Source organism: Aquarana catesbeiana, linkage group LG01 (genome assembly GCF_042186555.1).
Source record: "Aquarana catesbeiana isolate 2022-GZ linkage group LG01, ASM4218655v1, whole genome shotgun sequence".
Lineage (NCBI taxonomy): Eukaryota > Metazoa > Chordata > Amphibia > Anura > Ranidae > Aquarana > Aquarana catesbeiana.
In genome coordinates, this window is record NC_133324.1 from 20,677,351 (window position 1) to 20,698,888 (window position 21,538).

A 21,538-nucleotide genomic window follows, 5' to 3' on the forward strand; every position below is an offset into this window, starting at 1 on the left:
CGCTAACGCGAATGCGCGCGCGCGCACCCGCGCCGCGCACCCGCGCGCGCCCGAGCGCCGCGCTGATGCACAGCAGTTTGATGCTGTGTCCGAATGGAAGCGCGCCGACGCATAGGCGAACGCAAGTGTCCTGGACTGGTGCTGGTGGATCCCTGACATTGCCCCCCCCCAAGGGGCAGCCTCCGGATGCCCAACAACCTCTTCTTCTCAGGATGAGTAGAAAAATAAGCGCGCACTAGACGCCTGGCATGCACATTACTGTCCGGTTCCCATGAGTTACTTTCTGGGCCGTAGCCCTTCCACTTGATTAAGAACTGGTTTTGCCCTTGCCTTCTTCTACAATCAAGGATAGCCTCGACCTCAAATTCCTCACTGCCATTAACTACAACAGGTTCAGGGGGTCTTGTGCCCCTAGCAGGAAAGGGATCAGGTACAGCAGGTTTAAGCAGAGATACATGGAATACTGGATGAATTTTAAATGAATCAGGTAACGTCAACTCATAAGATACCTCATTGATTTTCCTTCTGACTGGAAAAGGTCCCATGAATCTAGGTGCCAACTTCTTGGAAGGACATGCTAATTTGATGTTAACAGTAGAAAGCCATACCTGGTCGCCAATTTGCAAGTTCAGCTCCCCCCTTCTTTTCCGGTCGAAGATTCTCTTACCATCAGCCTGAGCCTTGGATACCGTTTCCTGTAGCAACCGGCTGTTGTGACTGAGGAACTCCACCGTACTTTGTACTGCTGGAACCGAAGACTCTGAAAGGAAATCAGGTAGAAAGGTTAGGTGAAAGCCATAATTGGCGAAAAAGGGAGATTGACCGGTGGCAGAATGTTTGGCATTGTTATAGGCAAATTCTGCTAAGGGTAATAGAGATACCCAATCATCTTGTGTGAATGATGTGAAGCATCTGATGTATTGTTCCAGGGTCTGATTAGTCCTCCCTGTCTGACCGTTTGTCTGAGGATGGTATGCCGAGGACAAAGCCAATTCAATCTTTAAGGTTTCACACAGGGATCTCCAGAAACGTGAAGTGAATTGAACCCCTCTATCAGAAACTATGTTTGCCGGTACTCCATGAAGTCTGATGATCTCCTTGATAAATATGCGAGCAGTTTCGGAGGCAGACGGGGTTCCCCTTAAAGGTAGAAAATGAGCCATTTTGGTTAGACGGTCTACAACTACAAAGATAGCTGAACATCCTTCGGAACATGGAAGTTCCACAATAAAGTCCATAGAAATCATTTTCCATGGTCTGTCGGGTACGGGCAATGGTTTCAATAGGCCCCAAGCTCGATTCCTGGACGACTTATTCTGGATACAGATGGGACAGGAACTAACATACTTTTCGCAAAAGTCTTTCAGATTGGGCCACCAGAAAGTACGCTGCACTAGTTCCAAGGTCTTGCGGACCCCAAAGTGGCCTGCCAATGGGTGGTCGTGGAGAAGTGTTAAAACCTTGACCCGAATGTCTTCAGGAACAAAAATTTGGCTTCCTTTCCAGAACAGACCATCTCTACTTACTAAAGAAATTCCAGTAGGCCTGGCTGATTCAGAGGATGCTTCCTTAATCAGGGAAAGTAAATCTTTTTGCAGCAGTAAAAAACTGTTTGAGGGTAATATGGTGTCCGGAGTGGATAAGTCCTTAGGATTGTCATGCATACGTGATAATGCGTCTGGTTTGATATTTTTAGAGCCTGGACGGTACGTGATGTGGAAGGAGAAACGTGAGAAAAACAGAGCCCAGCGGGCTTGTCGAGGCTTCAGACGTTTGGCAGATCGTAAGTACTCTAGGTTTTTATGGTCAGTATAAATTAGTACTGGATGCATAGCCCCTTCCAACAGGTACCTCCATTCTTCTAGAGCAGCTTTTATAGCGAGAAGTTCACGGTCACCGACGTCATAATTCTTCTCCGCGGGGGAGAGTTTACGGGAGAAGAACCCTACAGGATGCATTATCTCTTTGCTACCTTTGCGCTGTGAAAGAATCGCACCTACCGCAATCTCGGAGGCATCAACCTCTAAAATAAACGGTAGGGATGGTTCAGGATGACTGAGGATAGGTGCTGAAGTAAACAGCTTCTTGAGATTTTCGAAGGCATCTTGGGCAAGTTGGTTCCAGGAAAAACGGATATTTTGTTTGGTTAACTGCGTGATGGGTGCAATTATGGCTGAGAACCCCCTGATGAATTTCCTGTAGAAGTTTGCAAACCCCACAAACCGTTGAACTCCTTTCTTGTCCAAGGGTACCGGCCAGTCCAGCACAGCGGACACTTTTTGTGGGTCCATCTTGATGCCTGTTGCGGAGATGATTAACCCCAAGAATTGGATGCTCTGTTGTTCAAACTCACATTTCTCCGCTTTTGCGTACAGACTGTGTAAGCGAAGACGACCCAACACCCTGCGGACATGTTCCTGATGCAATTCACGGGACTCAGAAAAAATCAAGATATCGTCCAGGTATGCAATTACAAACACATCTAGAAAGTCCCTGAGGACGTCGTTAATCAGGTGTTGAAAAGTTGCAGGGGCGTTGCAGAGCCCAAAGGGCATGACCAGGTATTCATAATGCCCGAATCGGGTTCGGAATGCTGTCTTCCACTCATGTCCAGCCCGGATGCAGACTAGATTATATGCCCCTCTTAGGTCAAGCTTGGTGAAGATGACGGCAGTCCTTAATTTTTGAAAAAGTTCAGGTATCAAGGGTAGGGGATACCGATTTTTGACCGTGATCTTGTTTAGCTCACGATAATCAATACACGGCCGGAGCGACTTGTCCTTTTTGGTCACAAAAAATATTCCGGCACCAGCTGGAGAGGTAGAGTGACGTATAAAACCTTTGGCCAGATTCTCATCTATATATGTTTTTAGTACTTCCTGTTCCTTCTCGGATAAAGGAAAAATGCGTCCGAATGGTATCTCGGATCCAGGCAGCAAATCAATGGGGCAATCGTAGGGCCGATGAGGTGGAAGAGAGTCTGCCCCCTTTTTACTAAAAACATCGATGAATTCATGATATTGTTTAGGTATGACCTGGCAGAGTTTCTGGTCGGTGTCTAGACAAAGTAGAGTAGATGAAGAATCCGAATCTTCCTTTACACAGTGTTCAAGACAGTAAGAAGATGAGAATTTCACTTCTCCAGATGTCCAATGAATGTAAGGGTTGTGGGCCTGCAGCCAAGGAATGCCCAGGATGATGGGAAACATAGGGGAGGAGATGACATCAAGAACCAGCAGTTCCTTGTGTTGGGAGGAAGTAGAAGCAGGCAGAGGCAGGGTTTCTTGGGTTACTTGTCCCGATCTGATGCGGGAACCATCAGCTAGAAACACAGCGAGTCCATGGGTTTTGGTTTGTAATGGAATGTTATGCTGGCTGGCAAAGTTTGAGTCAATAAAGCAGCTGCATGCTCCGGAATCAATGATGGCGTTGGTCGTTATTGTCCCTTCTTGCAGCTGTAAAGACAGAGGAATGGCAATGTGGGTAGAGTTCGCAGACAGAGCAGAAAGACTGGTATACACAGAGAATGGGCACTTACTTAATTTGACTGGACAGTTCAGGACATAGTGCCCAGTCCCACCACAGTAGAGGCACAGATTGAGTTGCCGGCGCCGGGCCCGTTCTTCAGGCGATAAGGCGGGTCGCATCAGTCCCAATTGCATAGGCTCCACAGGATCAGGCATAGCATTAGCTGGATTTGAGCTGGATGGGGGTAAGTAGCGTGCTGCCGGGAGTGGTGCTCTGGCTGTCATCCACATCGGGCGGGATTGTAAAGTGGATCGTTCAGAACGACGTTCCCGGAGTCGCCGGTCAATTTGGATAGTCAGATTAATTAATGCTTCAAGAGTGTCTGGTACACCCACTCGGGCAAGTTCGTCCTTTAAACCTTCAGACAGACCTAAGCGGAACTGATGACGCAGGGCCGCGTCATTCCACTGAGTGTCTGCACTCCAACGTCTAAAGTTCATGACATAATCTTCCGCAGGTCTGCGACCTTGCTGGAGCGTGAGCAGTGCTGATTCAGCTGTTGCAGTCTGTTGAGGGTCCTCATAAATTTGTGCCATGGCTTCAAAGAAAGAGGATAAAGACTGGGTTAGGACTGAGTCCCCCTCAAGTAGCCAATGAGCCCAGATCTGAGGTTCCCCTTGTAGGAGGGAGATCACGAACCCCACTTTAGTGGCCTCCAGTGAAAAGGTTCGGGGCTGTAACGCAAAGAAGAGCTTGCAGGCATTGCGAAAGGCCCGGAACTTGGACCGGTCTCCAGAGAATCTATCAGGAGTAGGAACCTTTGGTTCAGGTGGAAGCATTACAACAGAAGGTCCAGGAGCCGTCTGTGCTGGGGTTGTGGCTGAAGAGGAGGCCAAGGGGTTAGGCCCTGCTAGGTTCTGGACTTGTCCCTCCAATCTGTTGTAGTTATCCTGAAGGGATTGTAGGGCTTGAGTGAGGGCCGCAAGGTGGGTGCATATTTCTTTCAAAGGAGAGGTATCTCCTGCAGGCTCAGTCATGGCTGCTTCGTACTGTAAGGTACCTGGTAGGAGAGCCTGACTGTAGGAGAAGACCTCTCATACAACGCTGGTTCAGGAGCCACTGGAGTGGGGACAGTGGTCTCCTGAGCGCAGTGGGGTAGGAGTGCCTGTATAGTCTCTGATGTGGAGGCAGAGATCCCTCCTGGGATGGCCGAGCTGCAGGTGAGTGGAGACTTGAATAGCAGTAACTTGACTCACTGGGTTGCAGGTGAGAGGAGACTGGAACGGCAGCAGGCTTGACACACTGGATGGCTGAGTTGCAGGTGAGAGCAGACTGGAGCGGCAGCAGGCTTGACACGCTGGAGGGAGAGATCACTGAAGCTGAAGGTGCAACAGCAAGTGAACAGTAGGCACAAGCAGAGTCAGACAGTCCGGGTCGGCAGGTAGCTGGCACAGGTAATAACGGCAGACTAGGCAGAGTCGGTGAACAGGCAGGGTTCGGCAACGGTAGCAAATACGGACAGAAGAGTAGTCAGACAAGCCGGATCGGGATAGGAGCAGGTCGGATGGTCAAACAAGCCGGGTCAAGATCAGGTAGCAGACAATCAGGATACGGGTCAACAGATTCACAGAGCTGAGACGAAGCAGCGACGTTCTCATGGAACAGGGGAACTTTTATGTGCTAAGATGGCGCCAAACCGGCGCTAACGCGAACGCGCGCGCGCACCCGCGCCGCGCACCCGCGCGCCCGAGCGCCGCGCTGATGCACAGCAGTTTGATGCTGTGTCCGAATGGAAGCGCGCCGACGCATAGGCGAACGCAAGTGTCCTGGACTGGTGCTGGTGGATCCCTGACAATGTCTCTGTATCATAGGTCAATCTTCAATCTTAGCTGGCCTTTTGATCTTCTGTAGCAGGACATTCATCAATCATCCTGTCAGCTATGGTCCCTTTCAAGCCTGCTTGCATAGCATTATAAAAACAGATGATCCGGAGCCAAGTTCTCCAGCCTTGATGGAGGCCTGATATGCTACAAAGCTTTGATGTGCAACCTGCTACATTCCAGACTGCCCCAGGAAAGCAAAGGCTTGGTTGTATCAACCAGAAAAAAACTCCAGAAATATGATATTAAATCATGTTGCCTTCCAACAACTAACAACTACTTCTAGCACATACTAGAGGGTGCTACACTAGTAATTATCAAGAGCTAGCAGGATTGCTTCCTGATCATATGATCACTGTGACAGCCAATCACATACCTCCCAACTTTTTGAGATGGGAATGAGGGACACCTATCAGCAAAAGTATGCAGGCATGGGAAACACCCCTTGCCACGCCCCCTTGAAGAAGAATTGTACAAAAACAACTAGATTGGTTAAACCCACAAGTACTTTTTTACCACTACTATTCCTTTATATTGGCTTTTGGAATTTACAAATGCAGCAATTTAGAAATCAGATGAAAGGTTTAGCACTGGAAAACACTTTTTGATAGATAAAAAGTGCATTTTATATACATCTATATAGATCAGACCAAAATGAGGGACAAATGAGGAGGAATGAGGGACAGAGGGACTTTGTTCCAAATCAGGGACAGTTGGGAGCTATTCACTCATAATGGTCATGTGCATGGTCAGCCCCTACCTGGGTGTACAGCCCCATTTGCTGCCACCACTGAGGTTTTAGAAAGTTATTAGGCATCAGGCCCGAGCTCTTCTATAAGTATCTTATAATAAATAAACCTGATGAATGGACTACGACTTTCTTTCTTTAACCGCTTGCCGACCAGCGCACGCCGATATACGTCGGCACAATGGCACGGCTGCACAAATGGGCGTACCTATACATCCCCTTTAAGACGCGCCGCGTACTCCGTGAGCGTGCCCGCGGGTCCCCCAGACTCGATGTCTGCTGGGGGCCCACGATCGTGACATGGAGCGACAGAACAGGGAGATGCCTATGTAAACAAGGCATTTCCCGTTCTGCCTAGCAACATGACAGGGATCTACCGTGCCCTGTCATTGGGAACAGTGATCTCTGTCATGTTGTAGTGAGTCCATCCCCCCCACAGTTAGAATCACTCCCTAGGACACACTTAACCCCTTCATTGCCCCCTAGGGGCTAACTTCTTCCCTTCCAGTGTCATTTACACAGTAATCAGTGCATTTTTATAGCACTGATCGCTGTATAAATGACAGTGGTCCCAAAATAGTGTCAAAAGTGTCTGCCATAATGTCGCAGTCATGATAAAAATCGCAGATCGCCGCCATTACTAATAAAAAATAATTAATAATAAACATGCCATAAAACTATCCCCTATTTTGTAGAACGCTATAACTTTTGCGCAAACCAATCACTATACGCTTATCGCGATTTTTTTACCAAAAATATGTAGAAGAATACATATCGGCCTAAACTGAGAAAGAAATTTGTTTTTTTATATATTTTTCGGGGATAATTATTGTCACAGACCTAGCCAGAACAGAGGCTGTTGGAGAGGACTGTATGCAAGCCTGTTGCCCACCGATTATGGGCCCTAGCATTTGGGGGAATGGTGCTCTCTGTGAGCTGTATGCCTGGGGACCCTGGGGTTGGTGTTACTTTGGATTCAGCTCCATGTCCCCCCAAAACACACAGACTCTGGAACCCTTTATATGCCATATTAGAATGATAAGACTGAATTATACTGTTGGGACACATCCTGTGAGGAGATGCTAATGTCATCAACTCCACTCACCTGTCTGATGTCAGCTATAATGGGTTTAATGTAAATAAGTTTAGTCTAGGTTCTAAAGGTATTCAACTCATTGTTGTTTGTTCTAATTAACCCTGTGTTGATGTTTATGGTAATGTGTGTTAATTGAATGAGCTGATCACATTGTCCTCTATACAATGTAGGAGACGGGACGACTCCTATTGGAGCTCATGTTAATTAGGTTAATTAGGTTATGTTTGTATTGTTAATTGTAATTAGCTCCAGCTATTGTGTTTATATTCCTGTGTGAAGCTCGGTGACCACAAGTCTGGGCAAAAGGTCATGTCTCAGCCACCTAGGCTGTATAAAGGATGAGATAATTAGCTCATGTTAATTAGGTTACGTTTGTATTTAGAGTAATCTTCGCCTGTGTATATAAGACTGTATTCTGGTTCTGAATAAAGTGAGTTCATGGTAGCAGTGAAGCAAGTGTCGCCTTGTCTTGATGCTCAGAGAGGTTGGAATATCTGTTATCTGTATACAGACGGGGAGGAAGTGGTATATGACGGAAGCACTCAAGCGGAGTGTGGGACGTTCCGTGACATTGGTGGCAAGCAGCGGGAAAGCTTCCTACAGTCTGGGACATCCAAACTTCCATCTGGATCCAAGGTCCAGATAGCAGGAGAGGAGAGGTACAGATACCAGCCGCCATGGATGAGGAATTCAGAAGGAGGTTGCGAGAGATGCAGATACAGCACAGAGGACCAGTATCGGAGCAGGTCCTGCTGGGATGGTGTGATTCTATTCGCTGCAAACTCTGGAAGGAAGCGCTAGCCCGTGAGCAGCGACACCAGGGAAAAGTTCTCCCCTCCATCGAGGAAAGGTACTGGTCGCAGTACGGACTGCGGGTGCGGTTTTTGGGAGAAAAACCGCACAAGAAGCAGACAGCTGAATTAAGCAGGCTGGTCTGGGCAGAGATAAAGCTGGATGAGAGCTACATAGCCCTCCGGTGGCATGTATCCCAAGCATGTCCCTGGATAGCGGATGACAGCCCAACGGAAGGCTTAAGCTACGGCGGCTTGGGACTGTTGTTTGTGAAGCTGACAGGGGACCCTAACTTTGGGAGTGATTTGGAGCGGCGGGTGGACGAAATCATGGATTTCAGAGAAGGGCTACTGAACATTTCGGAAGTGCACTGGGCACAGGAAGATTTGGAGTTTCTGGCCGTTCAGGAATGGGAGCTAGAGATCGCCTACAGACGGCTGCTAGACATTGCTCAGTGCCAGGGCTGGGCTCCCTTTGCCTGGGACTATCAGGAAATACCAGCTGAAGATCTGGTAACTGAACAGAGGGTCCAAGACCTCTGTCCCACACTTTTACCAGTTCCAGAGACTGGGGATTTAATAGACGTTTCTGTAAAGGAGGAACCACCTGGCAAACCCCCAGCAGAAGTGCTGGCAACCGGACAGAGGGTCCAAGACCTCTGCCCCACACCTGCAGCAATTGTGGAGGCTCAGGCTGAGAAGATGGCAATCACTTCCCAGCAGCAGATACAGGGGGAGAAGGGAGAGGAGGTGTGTGTTGTCCCTCCCCAACAGTTGGCCAGGGTGGAGGAAGTGGGCTTTCCTCCCCAGCAAAGATCCGTGTACCTGGGAGACAGTACCATCAACATGTCGTCCCAGCAGCCAGATGAGGGAATGGAAAAGGAAGCAGCCGGCTCACCTCCCCAATGGCAGCTACACAGTTTGGGAGTGGAGGAAGCCAGCCTCCTGCCCCAACAGTTAGCCGGAGCAGAGGATGCGGAGTCCCCAGCAGAAGTGCTGGCAACAGGGCAGAGTGCTACCAACCTCTGCCCAGCACCGGCAACAACTACAGAGTTCCAGGGAGACGGGGCAGTCGGCCTCCCTCTCCAACAGTTAGCCGGAACAGATGGTGTGGGGTTTCCAGCAGAAGGGCTGGCAACAGGGCCGAGGACTGCTGGACTCTGCCCTCAACTAACAGAGGATGGATTTCCTGTGAAGGTGGATGGGACTTCAGTCTCCACCTGTATACTCCAGGGATGCTGGGCAGTGGGCCCAGATCCCCAACAGCATGACAGAGTGAGCCCAGACACCTGTCCTCTCTCCAGCGGCAGAAAGGATTCCAGGGAGAAAGGCCAGTCCAGGCCTCTCCCCAGCGGCAGATATGTCCTCTGAGAGAGGCAGAGGTTGGCTGGGTGAGTAATGCTTTGTTTGGAACAATTTATTTGGGGTACTGTGTGGGTACAGGCAGTAGAGGACTGGAGCTGTTTACTAACTTCGGAGTCAACCCGTCTGGGGTCTCCTCCTGTGTTAGTCTCCTGCCGAAAGGGGAGAAATGTCACAGACCTAGCCAGAACAGAGGCTGTTGGAGAGGACTGTATGCAAGCCTGTTGCCCACCGATTATGGGCCCTAGCATTTGGGGGAATGGTGCTCTCTATGAGCTGTATGCCTGGGGACCCTGGGGTTGGTGTTACTTTGGATTCAGCTCCATGTCCCCCCAAAACACACAGACTCTGGAACCCTTTATATGCCATATTAGAATGATAAGACTGAATTATACTGTTGGGACACATCCTGTGAGGAGATGCTAATGTCATCATCTCCACTCACCTGTCTGATGTCAGCTATAATGGGTTTAATGTAAATAAGTTTAGTCTAGGTTCTAAAGGTATTCAACTCATTGTTGTTTGTTCTAATTAACCCTGTGTTGATGTTTATGGTAATGTGTGTTAATTGAATGAGCTGATCACATTGTCCTCTATACAATGTAGGAGACGGGACGACTCCTATTGGAGCTCATGTTAATTAGGTTAATTAGGTTATGTTTGTATTGTTAATTGTAATTAGCTCCAGCTATTGTGTTTATATTCCTGTGTGAAGCTCGGTGACCACAAGTCTGGGCAAAAGGTCATGTCTCAGCCACCTAGGCTGTATAAAGGATGAGATAATTAGCTCATGTTAATTAGGTTACGTTTGTATTTAGAGTAATTTTCGCCTGTGTATATAAGACTGTATTCTGGTTCTGAATAAAGTGAGTTCATGGTAGCAGTGAAGCAAGTGTCGCCTTGTCTTGATGCTCAGAGAGGTTGGAATATCTGTTATCTGTATACAGACGGGAAGGAAGTGGTATATGACGGAAGCACTCAAGCGGAGTGTGGGACGTTCCGTGACAATTATTATAGCAAAAAGTAAAAAATATTTTTTTTTCAAAATTGTTGCACTTTTTTTGTTTATAGCGCAAAAAATAAAAACCGCAGAGGTGATCAAATACCAGCAAAAGAAAGCTCTATTTGTGGGAAAAAAAGGACGTAAATTTTGTTTGGGTGCAACGATGCACCACCGCGCAATTGTCAGTTAAAGTGACGCAGTGCCGAATCGCAGAAAGTGCTCTGGTCAGGAAGGGGGGTAAATTCTTCCCGGGGCTGAAGTGGTTAACAAGCCTAGCCTGCTTACTAGAGCTTCAGCCAGCAGACATTAATAAGTAGAAGGGATATTGAAGAAAGAGAGAAAGGCTTCATTCTGCGCTCCTGGTAATGTGCGCACATCACAGTTGGAGGACAGCAGTGCCCATGGAAATCAGTGAAATGTTTATGTAGAAAGGATAGTCTTATAGCAATATTATCATTGAGGCTCATTCACCCTTCATGCTGGTAATGCGATTCTAAAGGGTTTTCAAAGAGCTGCTTAAGGAAGAAAAAAAGCCGCATTTCTAGCTGTGCGGGCTTTTTTTTTTTTTTTTTTTACAGATTTGAAACAGGTGCATTGTGGTTTATTGGCCATTGTGGCAGACACGCCAAAAAACTCCAGGATTCTGTGAGGAGTTATGCAAATATCAAAAGGCCTTTGAGGGTAGAGTCAATCTAAGTAATGCCCACATGTGATGCTGAGCCTCATACTGATTGATATAAGTAAAACCCAATGAATGAAAGTGGTAGGTCAGGGACCATCAGGCTGGAGAGGAGAGGACTAGAACAGGGGTCTCTGAAACATCTGTATCAGGAGCGTAAGTGCCCAGATCGCAAGGATTGCGATTGCGACCTTGCGCCTGCAGTTCCCCTGTATACCAGGATAAGAGGGGCAGCATATTGAGGAACTGGCCTCCATGTTACTCCTTGTCTATTGATCACTGTGGCAGACACACCAAAATATTCTAAGGTTCTGGAAGGAGTAATGCAAATATTAAAATGCCTTTGTGGGTGGGTGTCAGTCTGGAGGAGTGGGCATTCCTAGGCAGGCTTTTATTTGCATGCAGACCACCCTAAGTGATGCCCACATATGATACTGAGCCTCTTACTGGTTGATATAAGTAAAACCCAATAAATGAAAGTGGTGGGCCAGGGACCATCAGGCTGGGGAGGAAAGGACTAGATTGGGGTCTCCAAACTATGCCCCGATGGCCACATTCGGCCCACATCAAGGTTTTTTTCTCGCTCTCAGCTAGAGTCGGATGTGTACTCATTGAGGATTAGGTCAGCAGAGGCTCTACTACTGATGTAGGGGGGAACTTTGAACTTTGGTTCCTCTAAATGTCATCCTCACCGCCTCCCCTATCCAGCTTCTTTCTGCTGCCCCTGTGCTCTCTCCCGCCCCCCCCCCCCCTCTTCTCCCGCTGCACTGTAGGGTTCCCCCTTTCCCACTCCCTCCAGCTGCTGTGGGGAATGCTGTCAGCTGGAGAGTGGAGAGGATGTCATTTACCGGCCCCTTCCTTGTCTGAATAGAGAGAGTCAGTGATCTGTACCGATCGCTAACTCTGTCCATTCATAACTGAAGCATAGTAAACTGTGCTTACTATGCATCAGATTGTGAAAGAACGGGAAGCCTCTGTACAGAGCAATTCCTGTCCATTCATTCTGTGCAGCTGAGGCTGCAGAGATGGAGATTGAGGGCTGTGTGCTCAATCTCCTTTCTCTGTCTCAAAGGTGGAACATCGGAGCTCTGTTTAGAAACCTGATATCTCACCAAACCAACAGGGCTTATAAAAAAAATGGAAAAAAATATTGTAAGAAAAAAAAAAAAGGTAAAAAATAAATAAATAAATAAATAAATAAATAAATAAAACAAAAATAAAAACAACTACTGACACCAATGGCAGAACTACCAGGGTCACAAAGGTCACACTTCCACCAACAGGCTCAAATGGAAAGGCCCCTGCCTGGGGTCAGGGAGGGCCCTTCATGGCTTCTTGCATAGGGGTCCTGAAGGTTCTAGTTACGCCTCTGATCTGTATGCAGTTTTGACATAGATGGCTCTATAATATCTGTCTGTATCCATTTTAAAAATTAGCCTTTCTGGATTTACAGTTGACCAAAATTGGGCAATGAGGACAATTCTCCTTTGTGATATGAAATGTGATATGTAAATACCTTCAGTTCTTAGAAGGCTCTGTGGTGCCCTGCTCTGGTTCAGTGGGGGCTTTCTGATTACTATTAAACCCACGTGGCCATAAGCTGTCTGGTTGTTTCAAAATTTTACTCCAAGTATGTTAGAAAAAGGAGATTCTCTCTTTATTTATTTATTTATTTTATTTTACATTACCAGAACAAATGCTGGGAACCTGAGAAAGTTTAGGAGCAACTGCATACAAAGGCTGAGCCCCACTGGAGTGCTGACACATGGGAAAATCAGGTTGATGATTTTGGATTCTACAAGATTTTCCCAGTCTAAGGACCTGCCAAAGAGCAAATATTGTGCCCACAACTGGGTCCAGTGTCCATATTTACAGTACTCTGCACACAGAGAGAGTTATTATTACAAACCGCACACTGTGCCCAAATACACAATTCTTCTTAGGTCTTTCTTCTATTTTTCAGAAAGTATAGTTCTGTTAAAGGGTATAGAACACCAATTTTTCTGATTTCCCTAAATCAGGGTTCCCCAAAGTGGTTTCTATTGACTCCCAAGGCCCAAATGGACTATCCAAGAGCCCAAAAAATGACTGGGGGTCAAAAAGTGGTCAGTATATGTCTGGTGGTCAATAGGTGGTCAATAAATATTAGGATGATAGGGGTCAATTCATCTTTTGAGATTGCTGTAGAGCTCCACACCAGTCACTAGTCCAGAAGGTGAAGTGGATAATGGAAAGACAGTGTTACCCAGGGTAGGATGGTCGGCTGACTATCACATGGGTGTTGTTACTGGCCATGTTTAGATCCAGTGTTTCTCCCACCTCAATATCTGTTGGAGACCAGTAACTACACCCTCTTCAAACTCTGTTGGAGACCAGTAACTACACCCACCTCAAACTCTCTCAGGAGACCAGCGAGTACACGCTCCTTAAGTTCTGTTGGAAAGACAGTGACTACACCCACCTAAAACTCTGCTGGAGACGATTGATTACAACCATCTCAGACACTGTTGGAAGGCTAGGTAGCACACCCACTTCAAACACCGTTGAAGAGCCAGTGAATACACTGACCTCCAACTCTAGTAAAGAGCTAGTGACCACACTCAACCCAAATTCTGTTGGAGATCCAATGAATACACCTACCTCAAACTTTGTTAGAAAGCCAGTGACTCTACCCATTTCAAACTTCATTGGAAAGCTAGTGACTACATCTACCCTCAAACTCTTTTTCAGATTGATGGTGGATATTCAATACGAACCTTTTAGGTTCCATGTTCAAGGTTTCTGTATTTGAACCGTGTTCATTATCTCATGTGTATTTTTTAATATTAATGTACTATTTGTTGTTTTTAAATGTATGTCAATACATTTTTTTTTTATTCATGTTTGAGGTTTATTCATGTTTAAGTCCTGTGGGCATAAGATTGTTGTTGTATCAGTATCTACACTCACCTCAAACTCCATTGGAAAGCCAGTGACTACACCTATACCTCAACCTCTGTTAGAGACCAGTATTTACATCCAACTCAAAATCCGTTGGAAAGCCAGTTACTACATCCACCTCAACCTCTTAGAGACCAGTATCTACATCCAACATTAAACTCCATTGGAAAGCCAGTGACTACACCCACCTCATACTCCATTGGAAAGCTAGTGACTACACCCACTTAAAACTCAGTTAGAGACCAGTATCTTCACCCGCCTCAAAGTCTGTTGAACAGCCAGTCCCCACACCCATCTCAAATTCTGTTGGAGAGGCAGCAAATCCGTCCATAGGGATAGGAGTGTTAGCAAAGAACTGATTTACTAAAAATGCGGCTTTGTAAGAACCATAATGGCAGTTGCTGACACCAAGAGGAAGCACTGATAGTATTTACATGAATATTATTATTAGTAGTAGCAGTACTAAAGTAGTGCTTTAGCCGACTGTCAGCTGATTTAGGATCACAGGAGAGCACAAGTAAAGTGCACTCATGTGACCCACAAGAGAAGTATGACCAAAAAAAGCTTTACTCATACTTCTCTCTTAAACTAAATGTTTCCATTGGCTATGTGTGATCTTGCAACCTGGTCCAAATTCACTTTTTAAACCAATAAAAAATATTTGATGCTTAAATGTGTGTATTGTGGCAGAACTCTAAAATCGGAAAATCTTTATTTTTTTTATTTTTTAGATATTTAAAGCAAACAAAGACCCAGAAACGCCAGTCCTGAACCGACTGCCGACCCCAATGGTTGGGCGCTACATAAGGATCAATCCGCAGAGCTGGTTTGAAAATGGCACCGTCTGCCTGAGAGCGGAGATTCTGGGATGCCCTCTTCCAGGTGTGCTATCTAGAGCTCCTCCTACTCCTTCCTTCCTCTCCCTTTCTCCCCTCCCTCCTTCTTCCTACCTCTCCTCCCACCTTCTTTCTTTCGTCTCCCCTCCCTCCTATTCCTTCCTTCCTTCCCTGCCTCCTTCCTTCCCCTCCCTCCTTCTCCCTCCCCCCGCCTCTCTCCTTCTTCTTCCTTCTTACTTCCTGCCCCCTCCTCTCTCCTTCTTCTTCCTTCCTGCCCCCTCTTCCCTCCTTCTACCTTTCTCCCCTCCCCTCTCTTTCTATCCTCCTTTCCCTCCTTATTCCTTTCTCCCCTCCCTTCTTCTTCATTCCCCCCGCCTCTCTCCTTCTTCTTCCTTCTTACTTCCTGCCCCCTCCTCTCTCCTTCTTCTTCCTTCCTGCCCCCTCTTCCCTCCTTCTACCTTTCTCCCCTCCCCTCTCTTTCTATCCTCCTTTCCCTCCTTATTCCTTTCTCCCCTCCCTCCTTCTTCCTTCCCCCTGCCTCTCTCCTTCTTCTTCCTTCCTGCCACCTCCTCTCTCCTTCTTTCTTCCTCTCCCCTCCTCTCTCCTTCTTCCTTCCTCCCCCCTTCTTCCTCCTCCTCCTTCCTTCCTTCCTTCCCATCCTCCCCTCCCACTTCCTTTCTCTCCTCCCTCCTCTTTCCTTCCACCCCTCCCTCCTCTTTCCTTCCTCCCCTCCCTCTTCTTTCCTTCCTCCCCTCCCTCCTTCTTCCTCCCCCCTGCCTCTCTCCTTCTCCCCCCCCCCTCCTCTCTCCTTCTTTCTTCCTCTCTCCTTCCTCTCCCCTCCTCTCTCTCCTCCTTCTTTCCTCTCCCCTACTTTCTCCTTCCTCCTTCTTCCTTCCTGTCCTCTTTCTTTCTTCTGTCCCCCCACTCCTTCCACCTTCTTCCTTTCTCCGCTCATTCCTTCTACCTTCTTCCCCTCCCTTCTTCTTCCCCTTCCTCCTTCTTCCTTCCTCTTTCTTACTTCTCCCTCCCACCCCCTTTTTTTCCTTCCTAATTCCTTATTTCCCTCCCTCCTTCTTCCTCCCTTCCCCCACTCCCTTTTTCTTCTTTCCTTACTCCTTCTTCCCTTCTCTCTCTCTTCCTTCCTCCTCCTCCTTCCTTCCTCTTCCTTCCGTCCCATCCTCCCCTCCCTCTTCCTTGCTCTCCTCCCTCCTCTTTCCTTCTCTTCCTCCCTCTTCTTTCCTTCCTCCCCTCCCTTCTCCTTCCTTCCTCCCCTCCCTCCTTCCTCACCCCACCTCCCTCCTTCTTCCTTCCCCCCCTCTTCTTCTTCCTTCCTCTCCCCTACTCTCTCCTTCTTCCGCCCCCCCCCCCACTTTCTCCTTTTTCTTTCCTCCTTCTTCCTTCCTCCTTCTTCCTTCCTGTCCTCCTTCCTTCTTCCATCCCCCCTCCCTCCTTCTGCCTTCTACCTTCCTCCTCTCCCTTCTTCTTCCCCTTCCTCCTTCTTCCTTTCTCTTTCTTACTTCTCCCTCCCTCCACTCCCTCTTTTTCCTTCATCCTTCCTTTTTCCCCTACCTCCCTCTTCCTTCTTCCTCTATCCTCCCCTTCTTTTATCCTCCTTCACCTTCCTTCCCTCTCTATCCTTCTTCTTTCCTGCTCCTCCCCTCCCTACTTCTTCCTTCCCCTCCCTCCTTCCTTTACTCTTTAATAGGATAACAATTGGGTTCAAGAGGTGGATTGAGGGTAAAGACTGGTGTCAGACATGGCCATGCTGAGTCAGAAAAGGCACCCACTTTGAGTGCCATGCTTCAAGGGGCACACATGGGGCAAGCGCCGCTCCTACCTCTGCAGAAGGCCATTTCCGGTACTGTGTAGGTCTAAGCTGTCAAACTGATAGCTCAGTTCTGCATATTACACTGGGAGATTGTGTCTCTCCCTGTGTAATCAGGCAATCCACTGTCAGTGTGATAGCCGCCGCTGCCGCTCTATATCTGGAGCTCTGTGTGATAAACAAGGCATTATGACAAAGCTCCGATGATTACACAGGGAAAGCTGCATTCCCCCAGTGTAATCATCTGAGCTGTCACAGAGTGGCGATTGGGAACTGGTAGATTAGACTCCCAATCATATGACCACTGTGACAGCCAATCACCTGACTGGGAAACCCATAAAACCCCTCCCCTATATCTCTTCCTTCTCCGAACATCCAAGTTGTCAATCCAGAAAGCAGTGGGTGGGACTAGGTGTGGCCAGACATCTTCTCCTCCCACTGCAGTGCAAGCATGAGAGTGACAACTCTGCTCTGAATCCAGCAGCAGTGCAGCATTGTTACCACCCCATTACAGGAAGCTGAATTAGGATCACTGGCAGGATAAACAGGTATTTGTGGGACTTTGCAGGGGGACTAAGAGAAAAGTAAAAGTGCAGATGTATTTTTAAATGAGTGATGCACCATATATATATTTTTTTTATTTAATAGAGGACAAAATTCTACTTTATCAGTTTAGTTTAGGGTTACATATAGGTTCTGTATTCAGGACTAAGCTTAGAATAAGGGGTTAAGGGTTACGCACACACACACACACGTGCCAAATTCCAGACACCGGTAGGAAGGCGCTGCGCACCCTCCAGGCAGTGTAACCACAGAACAAACATGGCCGACCGCAGTCCGCAGGGAGGTAAACACTGCGAGCAGTATGAAAAATTGTGGTTTCTCTCTCTCCGCAGACCCAAACACCGTGTTCATGTGGGAGCACGAGCCACAACCAACAGACAAACTGGAGTTCAAACACCACAACTACAAGGAGATGAGGAAGGTAATTACAAGACTCACACTGTGCAGACAGACTGGGATCTATAGTACACACAAAACTGACAAAATGATATTATATCTATATCACTATCTATCTATCTATCTATCTATCTATCTATCTATCTATCTATCTATCTATCTATCTATCTATCTATCTATCAATCTATCTATCTATCTATCTATCTATCTATCTATCTATCTATCTATCTATCTATCTATCTATCTATCTATCTATCTATCTATCTATCTATCTATCGATACATATATATATATATATATATATATATCGATTGATATATAGATAGATAGATAGATAGATAGATAGATAGATAGATAGATAGATAGATAGATAGATAGATAGATACACACACACATCCATGCCTCAGTGGGTTATGCTGGTTATAATGTTAAGGCTGATTGGTATATACACTATATTACCAAAAGTATTGGGACGCTGGCCTTTGCAAGCACATGAACTTTACTGGCATCTCAGTCTAATGCCCTGTACACACGGTCGGACTTTGTTCGGACATTCCGACAACAAAATCCTAGGATTTTTTCCGACGGATGTTGGCTCAAACTTGTCTTGCATACACACGGTCACACAAAGTTGTCGGAAAATCCGATCGTTCTAAGCGCGGTGACATAAAACACGTACGTCGGGACTATAAACGGGGCAGTGGCCAATAGCTTTCATCTCTTTATTTATTCTGAGCATGTGTGGCACTTTGTCCTTCGGATTTGTGTACACACGATCGGAATTTCCGACAACGGATTTTGTTGTCGGAAAATTTTATCTCCTGCTCTCCAACTTTGTGTGTCGGAAAATCCGATGGAAAATGTCCGATAGAGCCCACACACGGTCGGAATTTCCGACAACATGCTTCGTTTGGACATTTTCCATTGGAAAATCCGACCGTGTGTACGGGGCATTAGTCCGTAGGGTTCAATATTGAGTTGGCCCACCCTTTGCAGCTATAACAGCTTCAACTCTTCTGGGAAGGCTGTCCACAAGGTTTAGGAGTGTGTCTATGGGAATGTTTGACCATTCTTCCAGAAGAACACATCCTACGGTGGGAACAAGTCCTTATTGTAGCGTTTACCTTAAAGTGTATGTAAAGACAAAACTTTTTTTGTCCTTACTTCCTCTTCCAGAAATTTGCATCAAGCCTTAAGAGATGTAGGTATCCTCAGCAATTTCCTGATGTTTACTGCACTGAGCGTTCCATGTTTGGCATGATGCCCACAGAGGAATCAGCTTGGCTAGAGGGGTACTGAGGGTGCATCGTGTCCTCCTACATCACTGGGACCAATTGTATGATTATAGTAAAAGTGGATCCTCCCACATGATAGAAAGATCTTACCATGTGTGCTAATATAGACTATTTCACGGTCTTCGGGGCAGGAGCAGGTAGCAACCTGCAATAAAGTCTGACACAATCCAAAGCTGATCTGAAGTGTACTCGCTTCTCAGCAAAACCAGAAGTCTTTCTTTCAAAAGACATAGACAGAGAGTATTAGCGAGTATTAGTTAGTATTAGTAGAGTATTAGTAGAGTATTAGTGGAGTATTAGTGGAGTATTATTGAGTATTAGTAAAGTATTAGTGAGTATTAGTTAGTATTAGTAGAGTATTAGTGAGTATTAGTGAGTATTAGTAGTGTATTAGTGAGTATTAGTGAGTAGTAGTAGAGTATTAGTGAGCATTAGTAGAGTAATAGTGAGTATTAGTAGCGTATTAGTGGAGTATTTGTGAGTATTTGTGAGTATTAGTGAGTATTAGTTAGTATTAGTAGAGTATTAGTAGAGTATTAGTGAGTATTAGTAGAGTATAAGTAGAGTATTTGAGTATTGGTAGAGTATTAGTAGAGTAGATTGTAAGCTCTAAGGAGTAGGGCTCTCTGATTCCTACTGTATTAAAGTGTATTGTATTTGTACTGTCTACCCTCAAGTTGTAAAGCGCTGCGTAAACTGTTTTGTGCTCTATAAATCCTGTATAATATAATAATAATAATGTATTAGTAGAGTATTAGTAGAGTATTAGTAGAGTATTAGTAGAGTATTAGTGAGTTTTAGTAGAGTATTGGTAGAGTATTGGTAGAGTATTAGTAGTGTATTAGTGAGTATTAGTAGAGTAGTTTGGTATCAGAAACATTCTGAATATTAGGGACATTTCCAGGCACACAAATGCCAGGGAGAAATCTTGTGGACTTGTTGCAGTGGGGGACAGTTGGGAACCAGGTGATTATGGGTTTTAATGATGTCTCACCATCTTTCCAGTTGATGAAGAGGGTGAACGAGGCCTGCCCAAACATCACCCGGGTGTACAGCATTGGCAAGAGCTACCTGGGACTGAAGATGTACGTTATGGAAATCTCCGACAATCCGGGAGAGCATGAGCTGGGTGAGGACATCATGCACTACTCCAGCCCTTCTGCATGGCACTAATACCATGCAGATGCATTTTTATGATCTCCTAGTCTTGTAGGTAAAACCCAGATATTGAGCGTTACCAGCCTCTTGGAACTGCAAGTATCCATGACCAGCAGGAGCCTTGTTTGGGGCCCCCTGCGGCTGTGTTTCTACCTTGTGACCCACAACTGAAACTGACAGGTGCCACTGGAGGCTCCACTGGGTCTTCTTGCATAGCGACCTGCTGGGAGTGCCAACAAGGACAGAGCACGTCCCAGCTCCAAACATCTAGTGCAGTTATTTTCAACCTTTTCAACACAGAGGAACCCTTGAAATAACTTTTTGGTCTCAGGGAACCCTCTGCTAATAATTACGATATCTAATGATACATTAGTGGGATGGTCAGTGGGAAGAATGCTCCTTACACTTGTGGTCACTGGGAATAATTACCCCCTTACAGATAGCTAAAAAGATCAATGGTGACAGTGGGAACTTAGAGGCAGAAATTGCTCATTGCTCAAGGAACCCCTAGCAACTTCTGGAGGAACCCTGGATTTCCATGGAACTCTGGTTGAGAAACCCTGATCTAGTGGAAGGAAACGAGTCCTAGAAATTGCACATCACCGCAAAACCCTGTAAGGAGGTGTATAACAGCCTCAGCCCAGGCTCCAACCAGGCCACGCCTCCAATGCATTACACTCTGCTCCAGGGTGGAGCGAAATGCGTTGGGGCCGTGGCCTGGTTGGAGCCCAGGGCTGAGGCTGTTATACAACTCCTTACAGGATTTTGCTGCGATATGCGACTTCTGGGTTTCTACTTTGTTATATGTGTAAAAATATTATGCTTATATTAAGACCCTCACATCTGTTTTCTCCCTCCCCTTTCTACCTTCATTCCCTCTAATTTGTAAATATTGAAAGCTTATTAAAGGAAAGCCATAATGGCTTTGAGTCAGATTTACTTAAACTTTAATTTAAAGTGGTTGCAAACCCTTCCATACACCCAGCAAAGTGACTGGCCTCAGGTGATACACAGAGATGAAACAAATCCTCCTACATACGTTGTGCCTGTTTATCTGCAGTCTTCTCTTCTTTACATCTGTTCAAAGTCCAGGATTAAAGCGGAGTTCTGCGTAAAAAAAAAAAAAATTAAAAGTCACTTAAAAGACACTTACCTGTCCCAGGGTCCAGCGATGCGGGGGAACGAAGCCCCGATCGTCTCCCCTTCCTCTCTGCGGCGCCGGCATTTTCACTGTGGGCGCCCGGCTGTGGCTTCACAGCCAGGTACGCACTGCGAATGCGCGAGCCACGCGGCGTGCCGTGACTGGCCGGGCAATCATCTGGTACCTGTGACGTGTCCCAGATGATTGCCGAGAGGGAGGGGGGAGAGGTGAACTTGCTTCCGGTGCCGCGGTGCGCCGGGAGGAAGTGGGAGCTGGGACCCTCTAAAAAGAGGGTATCCGCTCTCCCCCCAAAAAAATGACATGTCAAAGATGGCATGTCAGGGGGTCACCTTCCC

The 21,538-nt window shown here is 46.6% G+C and overlaps 1 protein-coding gene across 2 annotated transcripts in view; it reads left to right on the plus strand.

The window, feature by feature from the left end:
* Positions 1 to 21,538, plus strand: part of LOC141130560 (inactive carboxypeptidase-like protein X2) — a 120,617-nt gene that overhangs the window by 82,414 nt on the left and 16,665 nt on the right. For both annotated transcript variants that reach the window (XM_073618144.1, XM_073618145.1), the window contains 3 exons: positions 14,699 to 14,849; positions 17,525 to 17,613; positions 19,889 to 20,012. In XM_073618144.1, coding sequence (XP_073474245.1) covers positions 14,699 to 14,849; positions 17,525 to 17,613; positions 19,889 to 20,012 — 364 coding nt within the window. The remainder of the gene's footprint in view (positions 1 to 14,698; positions 14,850 to 17,524; positions 17,614 to 19,888; positions 20,013 to 21,538) is intronic.